General features: G+C 37.8%; 2 protein-coding genes across 3 annotated transcripts; one reads left to right on the forward strand and one right to left on the reverse strand.

Annotated features, from left to right (window-relative positions):
- Positions 1 to 5067: 5067 nt before the first annotated feature.
- Positions 5068 to 9117, forward strand: LIPT1 (lipoyltransferase 1). Its single transcript, XM_027856642.1, has 2 exons — positions 5068 to 5183; positions 7895 to 9117. The coding sequence occupies exon 2, from the start codon at positions 7896 to 7898 to the stop codon at positions 9015 to 9017; it is 1122 nt and encodes a 373-aa protein (XP_027712443.1). The 5' UTR covers positions 5068 to 5183; position 7895; the 3' UTR covers positions 9018 to 9117.
- A 360-nt stretch (positions 9118 to 9477) lies between these two features.
- MITD1 (microtubule interacting and trafficking domain containing 1) lies at positions 9478 to 15867 on the reverse strand. 2 transcript variants are annotated; one of them, XM_027856621.1, is made up of 6 exons: positions 15804 to 15867; positions 12121 to 12257; positions 11967 to 12062; positions 11020 to 11135; positions 9650 to 9710; positions 9478 to 9573 (listed from the first exon to the last, which is right to left on the reverse strand). In XM_027856621.1, exons 1-6 carry the CDS (start codon positions 15850 to 15852, stop codon positions 9478 to 9480), a joined length of 555 nt encoding a protein of 184 aa, XP_027712422.1. In that variant the 5' UTR covers positions 15853 to 15867. The 2 variants fall into 2 exon arrangements, with proteins under 2 accessions (XP_027712422.1, XP_027712423.1); XM_027856622.1 differs by lacking the exon at positions 11967 to 12062.
- Positions 15868 to 16067: the final 200 nt, after the last annotated feature.

Below are 16067 nucleotides of genomic sequence, written 5' to 3' on the forward strand. Positions count from 1 at the left end.
CACAAATCATGAAAAGTTAAACCATAAAGGAAATGGGTAAATGAAGTATAATCAGTGGTATTAGGCTAGTTATTAATTTAGAGTGTGTTAAAATAATTATGCTAAAAATAACACAAGCTAGCAGTTAGATGCTTTGTGGATTCTCAAGAATAATTCTCAACAAAATTTCAGTGGTGAACCGTAACTAAGGAAATGGCTCATCAAGAAAGAAATTTTTAGCCATTTTAGTTCATTGAAATGTAATTTTGAAAGTACTATTTATTTTAGGAAGGGGAGAGATTACTAGAATCGTAGGATTTATGGAAGGGCCCTTACAGGTAATCTAAATCCAGCCTCCTCAGGTAACAGATGAGGAAACCAAAATTCAGAAAGTAGAAATGACTTGTCCAAGGCCATACAGTGAACAGCCAATGATTTAAGTCCAGAACTAAACTGGAGGAAGAAAATGGGCTGTAGTGTCAAAATGCCATTTTAATCACCCCAGACTTATTACTATTGTTATTCTACCATGATGTATGACTACAAGTTATAGAATACTATAGTCTCCAAAGAATTAAAGTGAAGGCACTCTGAGGGCAATTGAGAGGCATGAATAGATGTGGTATGAATAGATAACACCACCTAACACGGAACTAAAAAAATAAATAAAAATAAGTAAAGGAATAAAAGCAGCGGAGAAAGCAAGAGAGCCTATTGTGTAAGCAGCTGAGAAGAAAAACATAACATCAAAGAATTAGGATTTGAATAACAGGATTTATTCACCCTATCACTAGAAAAAGCTGGAATGTGATTTCCCACATGAATATTCCATTGGCCTAAACCCAGTGGAGATGGCTTGGAGAAATTGCAGTTGTCCTCAAGGTTGGACTTGAGATGGGGCATCCAAATGACAGAAAGCGTATGATTTCCTCCATTGCAACAATCATAAGGAAGACGGAACAAAAAGTTTGATTCCGTAAGTAAAATTTACATCCTTTTAATGTAACAACAAGAGTAAAGGTAAGGAGAATGGAAAAGAGGAATTCTTTGATTATGGTTATAAATATTGAATGAGCAAGGAGTGGGCAGTGTGGATAATCTTAAATGTTACTCCTATTATTCGAGGAAGGTGGGAAAGGGAGAAAGATGCAAACATTAAAAAAAGAAGAAAAAAGAAACTACAGAATTAATTGAATCATTTTAGAAACTGGATTATCACAGGGCATGTGTTGGGATGCTTATAAGGAAAGTCGAAGTTGTAAACACACACAGAAAACTAGAGGTAAATAAATTAATAGAGAAACTGAAGTTTGTGTGTCAGGGTTGTGGGGGAGTGTCAGCATATCTTGAATTGGATTATCGTACTACATTGACTTCTTGTGACTTGCCCAAGATCAGCCAGTCAAGGCTTAGACCAGGTTTTCTGATTCTAAATCAGTGCTTTTTCCATTAAATCAAATTGTTAGGTTGTAAACTACATGATAGAGTTAGTGTTACATACAATTTTTCTCCCTATATTTAACACAGTGCTTTTCATATTAAGGATTTAATATTTAATTTGATTGAATAAAACACCTAGCATTACTATGCTAAGAATAGAATTACAAAGATACAAACATATACCTTCTTCTGAAGCCTATAATATGGGAGAGTGGATAGACACACATAATGTGTGTGTATCATATATATACTTGATGTTATGTTTATTTTGTAAAAAGTAAACTTCTCTTACAAAGGAGAGATCCAAATCAGTGCTATGAAATATTTTCAAAGGGACAAATCATTCCTATATGGTTGGTGGGGAGTGATAAGAGGTTAGTGAAGGATCCTTAGAAGTAGCATCTGAATTGGGCCTGGAAGTTGAGATTTAGGGTGGGCAAGCATGTTACTGAGTCACTTCCAGGCATGGGGGATGGCATGAGGAAAAGAATAAGGGCAAGAGATGGCATGATTAGAATCGGGGAGAGGTAAGTTGCACATTTTGGCTAGAATATGAGAGAACAGGTTGGAGCCACATTCTGAAGGATTTTGATTTGAGGCTCGGGAGTTTATAGCAATGAAAAGCCATTAGAGGTTTAGAGTAAAAGAGCTCTATGAAATCAGAGAGGTACATTAGGAATATTCCTGAGTTAGTAAAGATAGGTTCTACTTGGTAATAAAGATGAGAGAGGAAGACTGATTAAGAGGCTGTTAACTAGTCTAGGTAAAAGGACCTGAGGTATAGAGTGTTTGCAGCAGTTATAGAAAGGAATAGGTTGAAGATATATTGCCAAGGAAGAATTGACAGAGCTTGGCAACTCATTAGATGTGACTCACAAATAATTTTAAGGTTCTGAACCTATGTGGTTGTACAGATGATGATGCAGCCAGTCACCATTTATTAAGTGCCTACTATGTGCCAAGCACTGTGTTAAGCTATCAACAGAAATAGAAAAGTTCTGGAGAAGGCTCGGTCTTGCATGAAGAGAGTCCAATTTGGGACACATTGAACTGGATATGGCTAGCAGCCAGTTGGAAATATGAGACTACATATCTGAGGAAAGACCAGATTTGAGTGTCAGTGCGTGGATGTGATCATTAAAACCATGGGATTAGGTGAGATTGCATACAGGAAGAGCAGAAAATAAGGACTATTTTACCCCTTGAGAGTTTATTTCATTTAGGGGATAGGAAGTAGGAAGTTAAGTGGATAGATAAGCAAAGGGAAGAGCTGGTATCCAGAAGGGTAATGAATGCTGCACAGAGTTCAAAGAAGCTAAGAACAACAACCAGAAAAAACCATTGGATTTAATAAGGCTGGCATTAGAGATCTTGAAGAGAGAACTATTTCAGTTGCTTATTGGATATACATGTCACATTCTAGAGAGTTGAATAAGAATGAAGTGGAGGGAGTGGAGGTAGGAAAAAGACTAAGAATTTGGCTGTAAAGGGGAAGGAAAAGGTAATGAATGAATGAAGAAGCATTAAGAGCTTACTATGTACAAAGCACTGTGCTAAAAGATAGGTGTACAAATAGAAAAACAATCTAGACTCCACCTTCAAGGAGTTCACATTCTAATTGGTGGAACCAACACATAGGATGGTTCAGCTGCAAATTAGGTGGAAATGTCCTTAGGGCACAGTGGCAAAGCAGATGGTATGCATTTTCTTTAATGTAATTTTCCACTGATAAAACCATATCCACTTCTGTTACTGAACCATTTGACAGTGCCAAGCACTTTGGTGGTGAGAATTTCAATTGTTCTTCAGAGCCTGGAGCCCCCAGGTGGCGAAGTGGATAGAGCACTGGGCATGGAATCAGGAAGACACATCTCCCCAAGTTCACATCTGACCTCAGACACTAGATGTGTGACCTTGAACAAGTCACTTCATCCTGTTTGCTTCAGTTCTTCATCTGTAAAATGAGCTGGAGAAGGAAATGGTAAACCACTCCAGGACCTTTACCAAAAAAAAACCTAAATGGAGTCATAAAGAGTCAGTACTGAACAACAAAAAAGCGTGGAGTACCTGCAGTTGCCTTGTTGCCTCTCTCAAGGCCTGATTCCCTGGCTGGCAATTTTGAGGCTTGGGCTGAAATCAAGGCCTATAATGTGAGGAATGCTACTATTCTTGGAGCTCTTGGGCTCAGGGTCCCAGGCCAACTCCATCCAGGTCGGAGGGGAAGGTTGGTGGTGGTTTGTCTTGCTCCCTGTCATCTCTCCCTCACGATGCCTTGCTGGCTGGCTTGCCTGCCGTGTGGATAGCAATTGGTAGCTTAAGGAACAAAGGATAAGGATAAGATATTTTTAGAACAGGGGAAACCATTCATAGATTTAAGGAAAGGACCTAGTAAAACTCCTTTGTTATGATTTTCTCCATTGGAATCATCCAAGAGATAGATGTACGTGACAGGAGATGATTGATGGAGCAAAGTAAGTATTGAGATTGGATGAAATTAAGGGTACAGATGGGAATGAGAAGAGCTACCTTTTTCTTTGAGGCTGCCAGATTAGGGAGGTAATTGAGAGTATTAGTATTGGAGTTAGTGTTGGTTAGTTTTAATTTGGTCATCCAGAGCCCAATTTAGGTTAAATGGCATGAATTTGTCTTTCTGGAGCATTCTTCCTCCCATGTATGCTAGCTGACTGAGGACCCTGGGTTGAGGTCTATCACATCAGAGAGCTGGCAGAAGACTGATTGAGTAGAGGGTTCAAAAGAATTTTACTCTATAATTTTCATCATTTTTCCTAGAAAAGCTATTTACGGGAGAGGCCCTAAAAGCACAGTGGATATAAACCTGGTCAACTACTAGCTGACAAGCTGGGGCTGATTTGCAGAGGTAGCAAGGGCGATCCCTCCCAGCTCTAGATACTGAAGAATTACTGGTCATATTAAAACTAGACTTAACTTTTGTTAAGTTTTGCAAATCCTAATGCCTTGCTTTTGTGTAAATCTTAGAGCTACCCATCTTTAGTTAGAAGGAGCCTTCAGGACGTGGCTCACCTGAGGCCATACACGTTAGTGACCCGCAGTTTGGCCCTCGGCGCAGGCGCGCCTCGCACCACGTCACGTGCTCAGTTCTGGATCCGCCTCAAACCTGCCCGTCACTCCACAGACCAGGGCTTCTGGGCCTGGATTGGTGAGGCCAAAGGCTACCCCAGAATCGCTACTTTAAATGCGTGAAATAAACTACATAGGATTACAAAGGAAACCAGTTTTATTGAACGTTATCAACATATTTTCCACACGCTCCCAGACGCCGGCCGAGAATTCCTGCGGTGGAGAAAGAACGTTTCAGCCAAGGGCCTTGAGGCCCCAGCTCCCCGCTTCCCTCTGGGCGGCCCCCGAGGAGCCGGAGCCAGAGGCTGGCGAGGCCAAAACCAGGCGTCCTGGGCCTCGGCCACGGGGTCCCTGCCCTGGCCCAGTCTCCACACAAAAGGGGGTTTCCCAGCTTCGGCCGCTACTACCGAGATCGTAGTCGTTTGAGGAAACTGCACCCCTGGGCCTTCGATCCCAGTGGTCGGGCGAGAGGGAGGGCGGGGCCTGCGCGTTCGAGGAGGCGGGAAAGGCGGAGCCTTTGGGCGCGAGGCTGGGGGAGGGCGGGGCCGATCGTGCGTGCGCGCGTGCGCCGGAGAAGTTGTCGGGGGTCTCCACAATTTCACTACTATTCAGCTACCCCGACTGGAGCGCAGGCTGTATTGAGGGGAAGACGCCGGAAGTAACAGGTGAGTCATTACCGGAAAATGATTTTCAAAATTCCGGATACTGTCTAATCCACTTCAATATTCCTCTGCCCCCCAGCACCTCGCGCGGGCCGCTGGTACGGGGCGATCCCGGCCCGGCCACTTCCCCGGGACCTTTCGGGAGCGGTGCGGGGAGGGACAGGTTCTCTTGGGATCCGGACCCGAAATGCACTGGAGGCAAACATGGGGTTGAATGTCGGAATAATTGGCAGTAGTGCAGAGAACAGAAGCCCTTCCAGTGAAAGGATCTCTCACTCCCTGCTCTAGTATCCCCAGTGCCCAATGACCGGCATAGTTCAGTTGTTTGATTGATTGGCGGGGCGGGGACGGAGCCTGAGGTCCATTCCCTCCGCCCCCTTCCCCCCCCCCACGAGGGGGACCACGTGGGCTGCAGTGAGTGAAAGTGTAAGGAAAAGTTCCTAACATTTCCTAATCACCTTTAAAATTGACAGTAATAGCCAATCACCAATTACAGGAGCGAGACTAGTGACCTGGCTGTCATCAGTCATTGAATTATTGGAATATCAATTCCTGAGACTCAAAAGAGGTTGTGATTTGATTATAGCCATACAATTTTTTAAGCACAATGCTTTGAGCCCCATCTTTTTACCACACAAATTAATATGCTGGAATTTTTTTTTATTAATTTATTTTGATTTATCAACAACTACTTCCATATGCTTTTGAGTTTAAAATTTTTCTCCCCACCACCCTCCCCAAGATGGCGCACAATCTAATATAGGCTATACATATACATTTCTATTAAATATATTTTCACATTAGTGATGTTGTAAGTAAGAATTAGAACCAATAGGAGGAACCACCAGAAAGAGGAAACAAAACTCAACAGAAGGGGAAAAAAAATAGCAAATAGTATGCTTTCATCTGCATTCAAACTCCATAGTTCTTTCTTTGGATGTGGATAGCATTTTCCATCACCAGGCCTTTGGAGATGTCTGAGATCCTTGTATTGCCAGGAAGGGTTAAGTTTAGCAATATTAGTCATCACACAACGTGGCTGTTACTGTGTACAGTGTTCTCTTGGTTTTGCTCACTTCACTCAGCATCAGACTATACAAGCCTTTCCAGGTTTTTCTGAAGTCAGCCTGTTCATCATTTCTTATAGCACAATAGCATTCCATTACATTCATATACCACAATTTGTTCAGTCATTCCCCAATTGATGGACATCCCATCAATTTCCAAGTCTTTCTCACCACAAAAAAGAGCTGCTATAAATATTTTTGTACTTGTGGGTCCTTTTCCCCTTTGTATGATCTCTTTGGGATATAGCCCTAGAGGTGCTATTGCTGGGTCAAAGGGTATGCATATTTTTATAGCCCTTTGGGTATAGTTTGGGTATAGTTCCAATTTGCTCTCCAAAGTGGTTGGATCATTTCACAACTCCACCAGCAATGCATTAGTGTTCCAATTTTCCCACGTGTTCTCCAACATTTATCATTTTCTTCATTTGTCATCTTGACCAATCTGATAGGTGTGATGTGGTACCTCAGAGTTGTTTTGATTTGCATTTCTCTAATCAATGGTGATTTAGAGCATTTTTTCATATGACTATAGATGGCTTTAATTTCTTCATCTGAGAACTGCCTGTTCATATCCTTTGACCATTTATCAATTGGGGAATGACTTGTATTCTTATAAATTTGACTTAATTCTCTATATATTTTAGAAATGAGGCCCTTATCAGAGAGACTGGTTGTAAAAATTCTTTCCCAATTTTCTACCTTCCTTCTAATCTTAGTTGCATTGACTTTGTGCAAAAACTTTTAAATTTAATGTAATCAGAGTTATCCATTTTGCTTTTTGTAATGTTCTCTATCTCCTGGAATTTTTCTATTTTTCAATTTTTACTAAGGTGAAAATATTTGAAGTTGCATTACCAGGAGGAAAGTAAGACGATTTAATACAAGTGTCTAGTGTGTACATGCTACACAAAAAGCCTCTCTATGTTTTTTAGTTATGTATTAGTTTGGAGGATAGAATGACTCATTTAAAATTGTTGTTCAAATTATTCATCACAACCAATAGTGTCAACATCTTGCCACCCAACCATTCATCAGCACTATTAACAAGTGCAATGTATAAAGTCAAAAGAAAATTTCATCCCTGTACTACCATGTCATTTAGCACAGTTCTTCATATTTTTATCTTTACTGTGGTCCACAGGGAAATGCAGATTAATTTTATTATAGAGAAAAATATAGTTATTAAAAATCTACTGCCAAGAAATCATGTACATCCCAAATTAAAATATAAATTATTTTCAAAATTACCTGGTTTACTTCATTAGTATGAATAATCAATAGCTCACTGCAGTTGGGTTTAATTTCCTTTTCTTTGCTCTATTACTTGTGACTGATGATAAAGATTAAAATCAGACAAGAGAAGCAAGTGTCTGGGATATTCAATAATCTAGATAAATAGTTCTTGCATAACCAAAAATTGATCATAGATTAGTTAACTTTTTCCTTTCCTTACAATTTCTTTAAAAAAAAAAACAACCTAAATTTTTTTTATTGTGAATTTAATCATGAACAAATATTTTATCAAAGAACAAGAAAGACTTGTATAAGAACTGAACTTCTGTTATATACAGTTTGCATTTTAAGAAGTATCTATATAAAATTTAACAAAATAGTAACAAAACCACTATTTTCTTCCATTTTTAAAAGCATGCTGATCCCATTTTCTATGAAGAATTGCTTCCAGTTACTTTATATTCTCCAGGTCCCAAAAGCTGGCTTAAAAAACACAGCAAAAGGTGGGCTCATTTTACAATCAACCTCTAACAATATTTACCAAAATCTGGCTGTGGAAGACTGGATCCATGACCATATGAACTTAGAAGGCAAGCCTATTCTTTTCCTTTGGAGAAATTCCCCCACTGTTGTAATTGGCAGGCATCAGAATCCCTGGCAGGAATGTAACATAAATCTAATGAAAGAAAAGGGCATAAAATTGGCTCGGAGAAGGAGTGGAGGAGGAACAGTGTACCATGATATGGGTAATATCAATTTGACTTTCTTCACAACTAAGACAAAGTATAATAGGATGGAAAATCTGAAACTGGTTATTCGAGCACTGAATGCTGTCCTACCACAGCTGGATGTGCAAGCTACTGACAGGCTTGACCTCCTTCTAGAAGGACAGTTTAAAATCTCTGGAACAGCTTCTAAGATTGGACGGACTACTGCTTATCACCACTGCACATTACTGTGTAGTACAGACTGGATTTCTTTATCTTCTGTGCTGAAGAGTCCTTACCAGGGGATTAAGAGTAATGCTACTCCTAGTGTACCTTCCCTGGTGAAAAATCTTTTGGAAAATGATGACACTTTGACTTGTGAGGTATTAATGGAGTCTATTGCAGCAGAGTATGCTGCTTATCATCAAATTGATAGCAACATTATCCTAATAAATCCCACAGATGAGACAGTGTTCCCAGGGATAAATAGAAAAGCGGAAGAACTACAAACTTGGGAATGGATATATGGCAAAACACCCAAATTTAGTGTAAGTACTTCTCTTAATTTGTTAAGCGAACAATCATATTCTGAAATGAAAATACGTATAGATGTAAAAAATGGAAGAATTGAAGACTGCAGTATTGATGCACCTGATCACTGGTTACCACAGGAAATGCTTGACAAATTAAGCACAAGGTTTATTGGCAATAAATTTTGCCAGAGTGAAGCCACGGTGTTAATAAATGCATTGCTTAGAACATGTCCAAAAGACCATGAACTATACAGCAAATGGCATCTTCTTTGTGAAAAAGTTAAGACAATAATGTAATTCAAAATAATGATGTAATGATGACATTTCGTAATGTCATAATGACGAACCTTTGTAATGACGACAACTGTGGAACAGTAAAATAAAATTTAATAATATATTCCCTTTTATGTGTATCTTTTAAAATTCCATTTTTGGAACAGAAAGATAAATCAGAATTAGTAAAGTGCAAATTTTGATTTGGTGCTTTCTACTTTGTTTGCTTTAGACTACACCCCTTTCAGGCAAGTAAGAGTTAATATAGGTAACATTTTTAAACCAATGATGTGGCTAGAGAAGAAATGGAAGTCATATTAAATTGGGTGTTAATAAAAGAGAATAGTATCCAAATCAACAGAAATATAAAATTAGATTTACTATCACATTTTCATTTATGGGAATGATCATTGTATAAAAAGTATTTAAAATTCAATATCCATTTAAAATATAAACTTTTAAAACATGAGGTCAGAGATAGTCATCATATTTTCTTTGTGTGCCTAGTATGAAAAATGTCCACTGTGGTTTCATGACACAGTCTCAGGTCAAAATCACAATACCCGAGTGTAAAACGCCCCTAGAAAGAAAAAGAGAATTTGTTATTAATGACTTAGAATTGTGTCATTCATTAATAAGATAAGGCTGTGTCCTACCTGTGGTTTCTTAAAATAATCAAGTCCCCTTCCAATCGTAATCATCCATCCATTGTTGAACCTATTGAAATTAGAAATGTAATTGTATAAACATAAAGGTTAAATGATAAATTTTAAAGTGATAGGCTAAATGTCAGCACAATTTCCTCTAGCCAAGGGAAGTCTCTTACTTGATCAGGTGTATGAAAGTGGAAGCAACACCAGGTTTAATCTTGGGCTGTGTCTATATAAAGGGACAAACTGCAAAAAAAATTAGTTGATTGGATGAGCTGGCAAATATTCTAACAGTTTAGCTGACTGAACCACTAAATTCTAGCCTGCCATCAACATGGTACTATTCTGCCAAACTAAACAAATTTTCATTGGATTCACTGAGGACAACTTACTTGTTTTGACCGCTTACAACATCAACCATACTCTTTTGTATGTTGTGTGATCATGATCTGTTTGTGAGATGTGAACCCCATTTTTTTCCCTAATGTCCCTGAGCTACCAATTCTTCCTTACCATCTTATTCACTGTTCTTCTACCATCTTAGTATACTATACTAATGCCCCCTTGAAAGCTAGTCCAATATGTTTGGAGTCTATTAATGAGACCAATCCCCTTCTGTACCAACAGGACGTTATCTTACAACTTATTACCAGGGTGGTGGTGGGGGGGAGTTATGGTTGTTCCAAAAGACTTCATGATACAAGATTCATGTGGGAATGTGTTCAAGCAGAGAAATGGGTAACTATCAGTCAGCTATATCAGTCATTCCAAGGTGAGTTAATAACATTTCCAAGTTCAATTGTTAAGCTCTGGTTATTGGGACAATAGTCTGCTTCGTAAGCAGATAATCTGTTTTAAAGGGGGGGAAAAAGGATTAAGAACCCAAAAATAGTATTTTTAAAAATACTGCCACTATGATATGTCCCAGGCCACTTAATTTTAAAAACTAACAATTCAAACTGATTTAACCCATCAATAGTTTTTAAGGAATTTTGCTTATTAAAGTACCTAAGTTGGAATGATTTTCCTGTCACATGGGAAGTGCTGCATACTTGAAGCAGGAATATGAAAGTAGCACAACAATCATTGTTTTTAATAATTTAGTGAATGGGAGAAAGTTCTTTGAATGAGTAAACATGGCTACATCTTGTCCCATTAGGAAACCAGAAACTTACACATGTCATGAAATGTACCAACTCTTCCTTTTTTAGAAATCAAGAGAACAGTAAAATTTAGTTGTCTAAATTTGTAATCATTAAACACAAAAATTATTTACTATAAAATTATGCAAGAATTAGTGAAAAGGGAAAGGAGTATCTTAAGTTTTCATATCTGAATGATATGTATGGCTTAAAAATGAAAAAAATAAAACCAACCTAATTTCTCGGTCATGTATTGAAGAAGAGAATTCTATTTCCAGCTCTATTCCATGCTGACTAAGTGACTCTTTTATTTCTTCCAGGCCACTGGTCTGCTGACCCTTCCCACTGCCCTGTTAATAGCAAATATATATACATATATGTATATACACATTATTTTTCTCTAATTTTGACTGACTTTTGTATGTATATTACAGATGACTAGAAGCAATTTTAAAAACAAGGGAATATGATGTTTTAAGGAACAATAATGGAGCATTTTAAATAATTTCCCTTTCCATGTTAACAAGAACTCAGCCCCATTTACAATTTAGTAACACTATAGTCATTCAAATGGAAGTGGACAGAGTGCAGAACTTGCAATGAGGTAAATCTAACATCCAAGTAAGACACCTAGTAGCCATGTATCCCTACACAATTCACTTAATTTCTCTAAGCCTCAATTTCTTCATCAAAAAATGGGCATCATAACAGCAACTAATTCTCAGGCTTGTTAGAAGAATAATCTAAGTGGAGTGAGTTGCAAACCTTAAATGAAAGCTATTTTATTCCATCATATGAAATTAATTGATATAAAAGTCATCAGAAATAGAACTGCTTGAAATTTGCTTTGTGTCAGTCATCCCTGTTATATAAACTCATTCCAAAGTGAAAAAAAAAAACAGCATAATGGAACATGGTGGTGTTTGAAAGAACACTGGATTAAAAATCATGTGACTAAGATTCTAGATTCCTATATTTCACTGAGGACCTTGGGTAGGGCCCTTAGCCTCTCTGGGACTGTTTCTTCATGTATAAAGGGGGCTAAACTAGATTGTTTCTAAGATACATTACCGCTTTATGAATCTATTCCATTTTACATATAACATTTGAAATTTGTTCCCTTGATTGTGCTGCATTTTATAAGTAAGGAAGAAGTAATCTTAATACAGTCGAATACTTACTTCATCCATAGAAGTAAGAAGATGAATAGTTTTCACTTTACATGGTTGCTTAACAAGCATCTCACAGAATCGAAGAAAGTTGTATATAAAGTTTAGCTAATCAGCAAAACTTAAATATTAATACGCTTTTATATTTAAGTTACATTTAACTTGCCTGGTGAGTATGTCTAATATAAGGATCTTCTATCCATATTTCAGTCACAGCTGCATTAAGGTATTGTTGAAAAAGTGACTCATAACTAAAGCCTGTTGCATTCTCTTCTATTTTAATTTGCTTGTGGTATTTTCCATCTGACAAAACACATTAAATTCAACAAACATTTTAGTTCCTTGTGCATGTAAAATACTTCATTAGGTGTTGGTGGGGGAGATACAGAATTTAGATAAAAACAAAATTCCAACCCTCATGGAGTTTATAATCTAGTAGGGAGACAGATAGATAGACAGACAGACACACACACATTTCTGCTTCAGTATTTCAAGGATCAGTGATTTCATTGGTATAGGCACTCCTACCATCCACACAGATCACTACCTCTTGACATTTAGTATATGTTCTTGATGAGCTATTGTGGCCAAAAAATTAATCACCCTAAGGCCAATATGATGATAATAAATCTGGTGCAACAAATGTTTTATACAAGATAATACATAAACACTTAAGAGAAATGCAGTCAGTGGTATGTGATGTTAGGGGGTATGGGTGGGTAGGATCATGAAAGATTTCCAAGAGGAGGTGACGTCTGAGTTGGACTTTATAACAAACTATATATAACTTTATAATTATAAGGGGAGGATTTGTGAGTGTGAATTTCAGGGATAAGGGGCCTTGTGAACAGTGCCCAGAGTCAGGAAAGCACAATACATTCAAGAGACACAGTTGCTCACCCAGTTATAGTTTCCCTGGAGTATAGCCTCTGTGGAGAGTAACAATATAATGCCAGAAAAGCTACAGTGGTAGCAGGCGAGGTTGAAGAGTTGGAATTTAACTTGGGAGGCAATAAGGAGCCAAAGAAGGCTTCTGAGTAAAGGGATGACTTATGCATAAGGTAGGTGTCATGCAGAGGTAGATGGGCAGTTTGAAATGGGAAGAGCTGGAGATAGGAAGACCTGTTTGGGGGCTACTGTAGTAAGTGGGGCCAATGAAGATTTAGAATGGTTGCATCAGTAAGGAGGAGAGGTGGGTACTAAAGACAGAATTAACAAGAATTACTTGGTAACACTGAGAAGTGAAATTAGAAGGAAGATGCAAAGAACACCAAAGTTTCACGAATGACTGGTAACACTGACAAAAAATGGTGACAGTAAGAGAAAGACTAGGTTTTTCTTAGACACTGAGTTTGAGGTTAATAGCGGTAACAGCCAAATAAAAATATCCTACAGGCAGTTAGTAATGCGACACTGAAGCTTGAAACAAAGTTCAGAGCAGGACCTACAGATTTCAAAGTTATCTGTGGATAACTCTGCAATATGCAAATGACAAGAAAAAGAAAAAAAGGACCTATGATAGAACCTTGCAAGATACTCACCTTATGAAGAGAAAAAGCTATGGAAGAAAGGTTAGAGAAGAAGCCAGTGAGTGCCACGTTTCAAAAGCCAGGGAAAGGCAAAGTATTCATAAGGAGGAGATTAATCAATGTCAAATACTGGAGAAAGGTCAAGGAGAATGAAGACCAAAAAAAAGCTATTGAATTTGGCAATTAGGAGGCAATTTCTGACTTTGAGAGTTCAGTTTTCAATAGAGTGGTAGGAACTAAAGCCAGACTGCAAAGGGATGAGGAGAAAGTGGGTGTGAGGAAGTAGAGGCATTGGTTTTAAATTTCAAGAACTCTGACCACGAAAAGGAAGGAAACAGTATAATAACAGGGATAGATAGGCAAAGGATTAGGAAGACCAAAACACCCTTTTAATGGTGAAAACAATACCAGCACAATGTCTAAAAAATTCAGATAGATAAGTTTTAGGGTGCTCTCTCCAGCCGAGTTTTACAAGTTTATTTATAAAGTTGTCTGATGATTTTCTGCTGTCATCTTTTGCTGACTTAGCAAAACCACAATTCCTGTTATATGCTAGTTGTTCTCCTTAGATGTTAAATTCTACTAGTTCTACAATTTAAACAAGGATGGAGTATGATATATTAATGCAGTATTTTACGTTGCCTTTCAAGTCCGCTTTAAGCCTTGTAAAAAGCTGATTTTAATGAGAGAAACCCAAAGAGACAGCCTTGGAAGTCACAGCAACTGTCTCTTCATTGATCCTATTAACTTGATTTAATTATCCCTTATTAATTTCAGTCTGTTTCATTTTTGTCTTGATTTCCCTAATACTTAGCACAGTGCTTGAGATACAATAGGCACTTAATAAATGTTAACTGAATGATCCATAAGCCTTTAAGGCTTTTTTTTTAAAACACCATGATATACAGTTAGTCCTCAGTTTATTAAAAAAGCTGTACTCTGTAACTTGGTTTAAGTCACGTTTTTAGAGTATGTGTAGAGTATACTTCAGAGTATATTTTTCTATAGAAAAAAGATTATAACAGATTCCTAGGTTAGTATAGCTTTTCAAAAGATCTATTTGGTACATAATGTTAGCTAAATCATTTAACTATTAGCTATTAACTATTCTCAATAATTTACAAATAGATTAAGTATTAGTAATGTCCATAATAACAAATTTTCAATAGGAAAATGCATTCTTAGCTACAGCTGTAACCACTACATCTCTGTTCCTATGTATTCTATACGGGACTGCCTCCCTCAACCTAAACTGGTGTAGCTGAAGAGAAGGCTGAGAAAGATAATGTGCACCACATCATCTGGTTGGTGAAAGCTCTGGGACCAAGGATTAGGTTTCAGTAAAAAAGGTAGGGACAGTCCACCATGAGCAAAAAGCATAGCAGTAGGGAAGGAGAGAAGTGTGGATTATTCCTAGTACATCAGGAAAATAATCTGAGATATAGCTGTATGGGCAGGGTAGAGCTCAGGTATGAAAGATAGGGTATTTGGTCTTTGGTCGTTATGTAAGCAATGGTGAAAATATTGAGGTTTTTGAGCGGTGGAATGATATAACCCTAATCATGTATTAGGAAGATTCAGTGGTGCAGAGGAAGGACTAGAGAAGGCTTGCTAACAGGCAACAATAATAGCTCCTATATGTGTAATATTTAATGATTTGTAAAGTGCTTTATTAAAGGAAGGAGACAAGAAAAAAAATATTCAGTTCAATTATAAACCTTAAGGATCAAGAAATCTCTGCAAGGCTGTCACAAGAGTTTATTTACGTATTCTATTTGTACTGACAATTGAATAAAGGACAATATACCAAAACACACAACCCTGGTGCATATATAAAACATTGCTCTGGAGAGAAGAAGATTGCAGAACAACACTTTATGAGGTCCCATAACAAAATCTTTAAATATAAATGGAGGTCCAGTCATACAGGGCTTGATATAACAGGTAAACTACCCTGTTTACCTTTTTTTTTTAAAGGCAATTGGGGTTAAGTGACTTGCCCAGGGTCACACAGCTAGTAAATGTCAAGTGTTTGGTGTGAGGCTGGAATTGAACTCAGGTCCTCCTAACTTCAGGGCTGGTCCTCTATCCACTGTGCCACCTAGCTGCCCCATAGAGTCAGCTCAGGTTTTTTTGGTTTGTTTTTTGGTAAGGCAATCAGGGTTAAGTGATTTGCCCAGGGTCACACAGCTAGTAAGTCTGAGGCCAGATTTGAACTCAGGTCCTCTTGACTCCAAGGCCGGAGCTATATATACTGCGTCACCTAGCTGCCCCTCCCTGTTTACTTTTAACAACTGGTTTTTGAAAGTATATTTCATACCTTCTTTTTCTTGCTCCAAAAACTTCTTTATGTCTTCTGCTCTGTCCATGTAGTCAGAAATTTTTTGTCTTAGGTGACATTTCTTTGCATTGTCTTTGGTACCTACAATTTAAAAAAACACGTATTTTCCAATTTTCAGAGTATTTTCATTAATAAATAAGCATTATTTCTAATTCTAAATTTTTCCTACAAACTTTCTTTTTATCAAAATTGTTTACCTATGCTCATATGCTTTAGTTTCTGGGGTAAACATATTAGAGACAG

This window comes from Vombatus ursinus, unplaced genomic scaffold, assembly GCF_900497805.2.
Source record: "Vombatus ursinus unplaced genomic scaffold, bare-nosed wombat genome assembly UNPS02011591.1, whole genome shotgun sequence".
NCBI classification, from domain to species: domain Eukaryota; kingdom Metazoa; phylum Chordata; class Mammalia; order Diprotodontia; family Vombatidae; genus Vombatus; species Vombatus ursinus.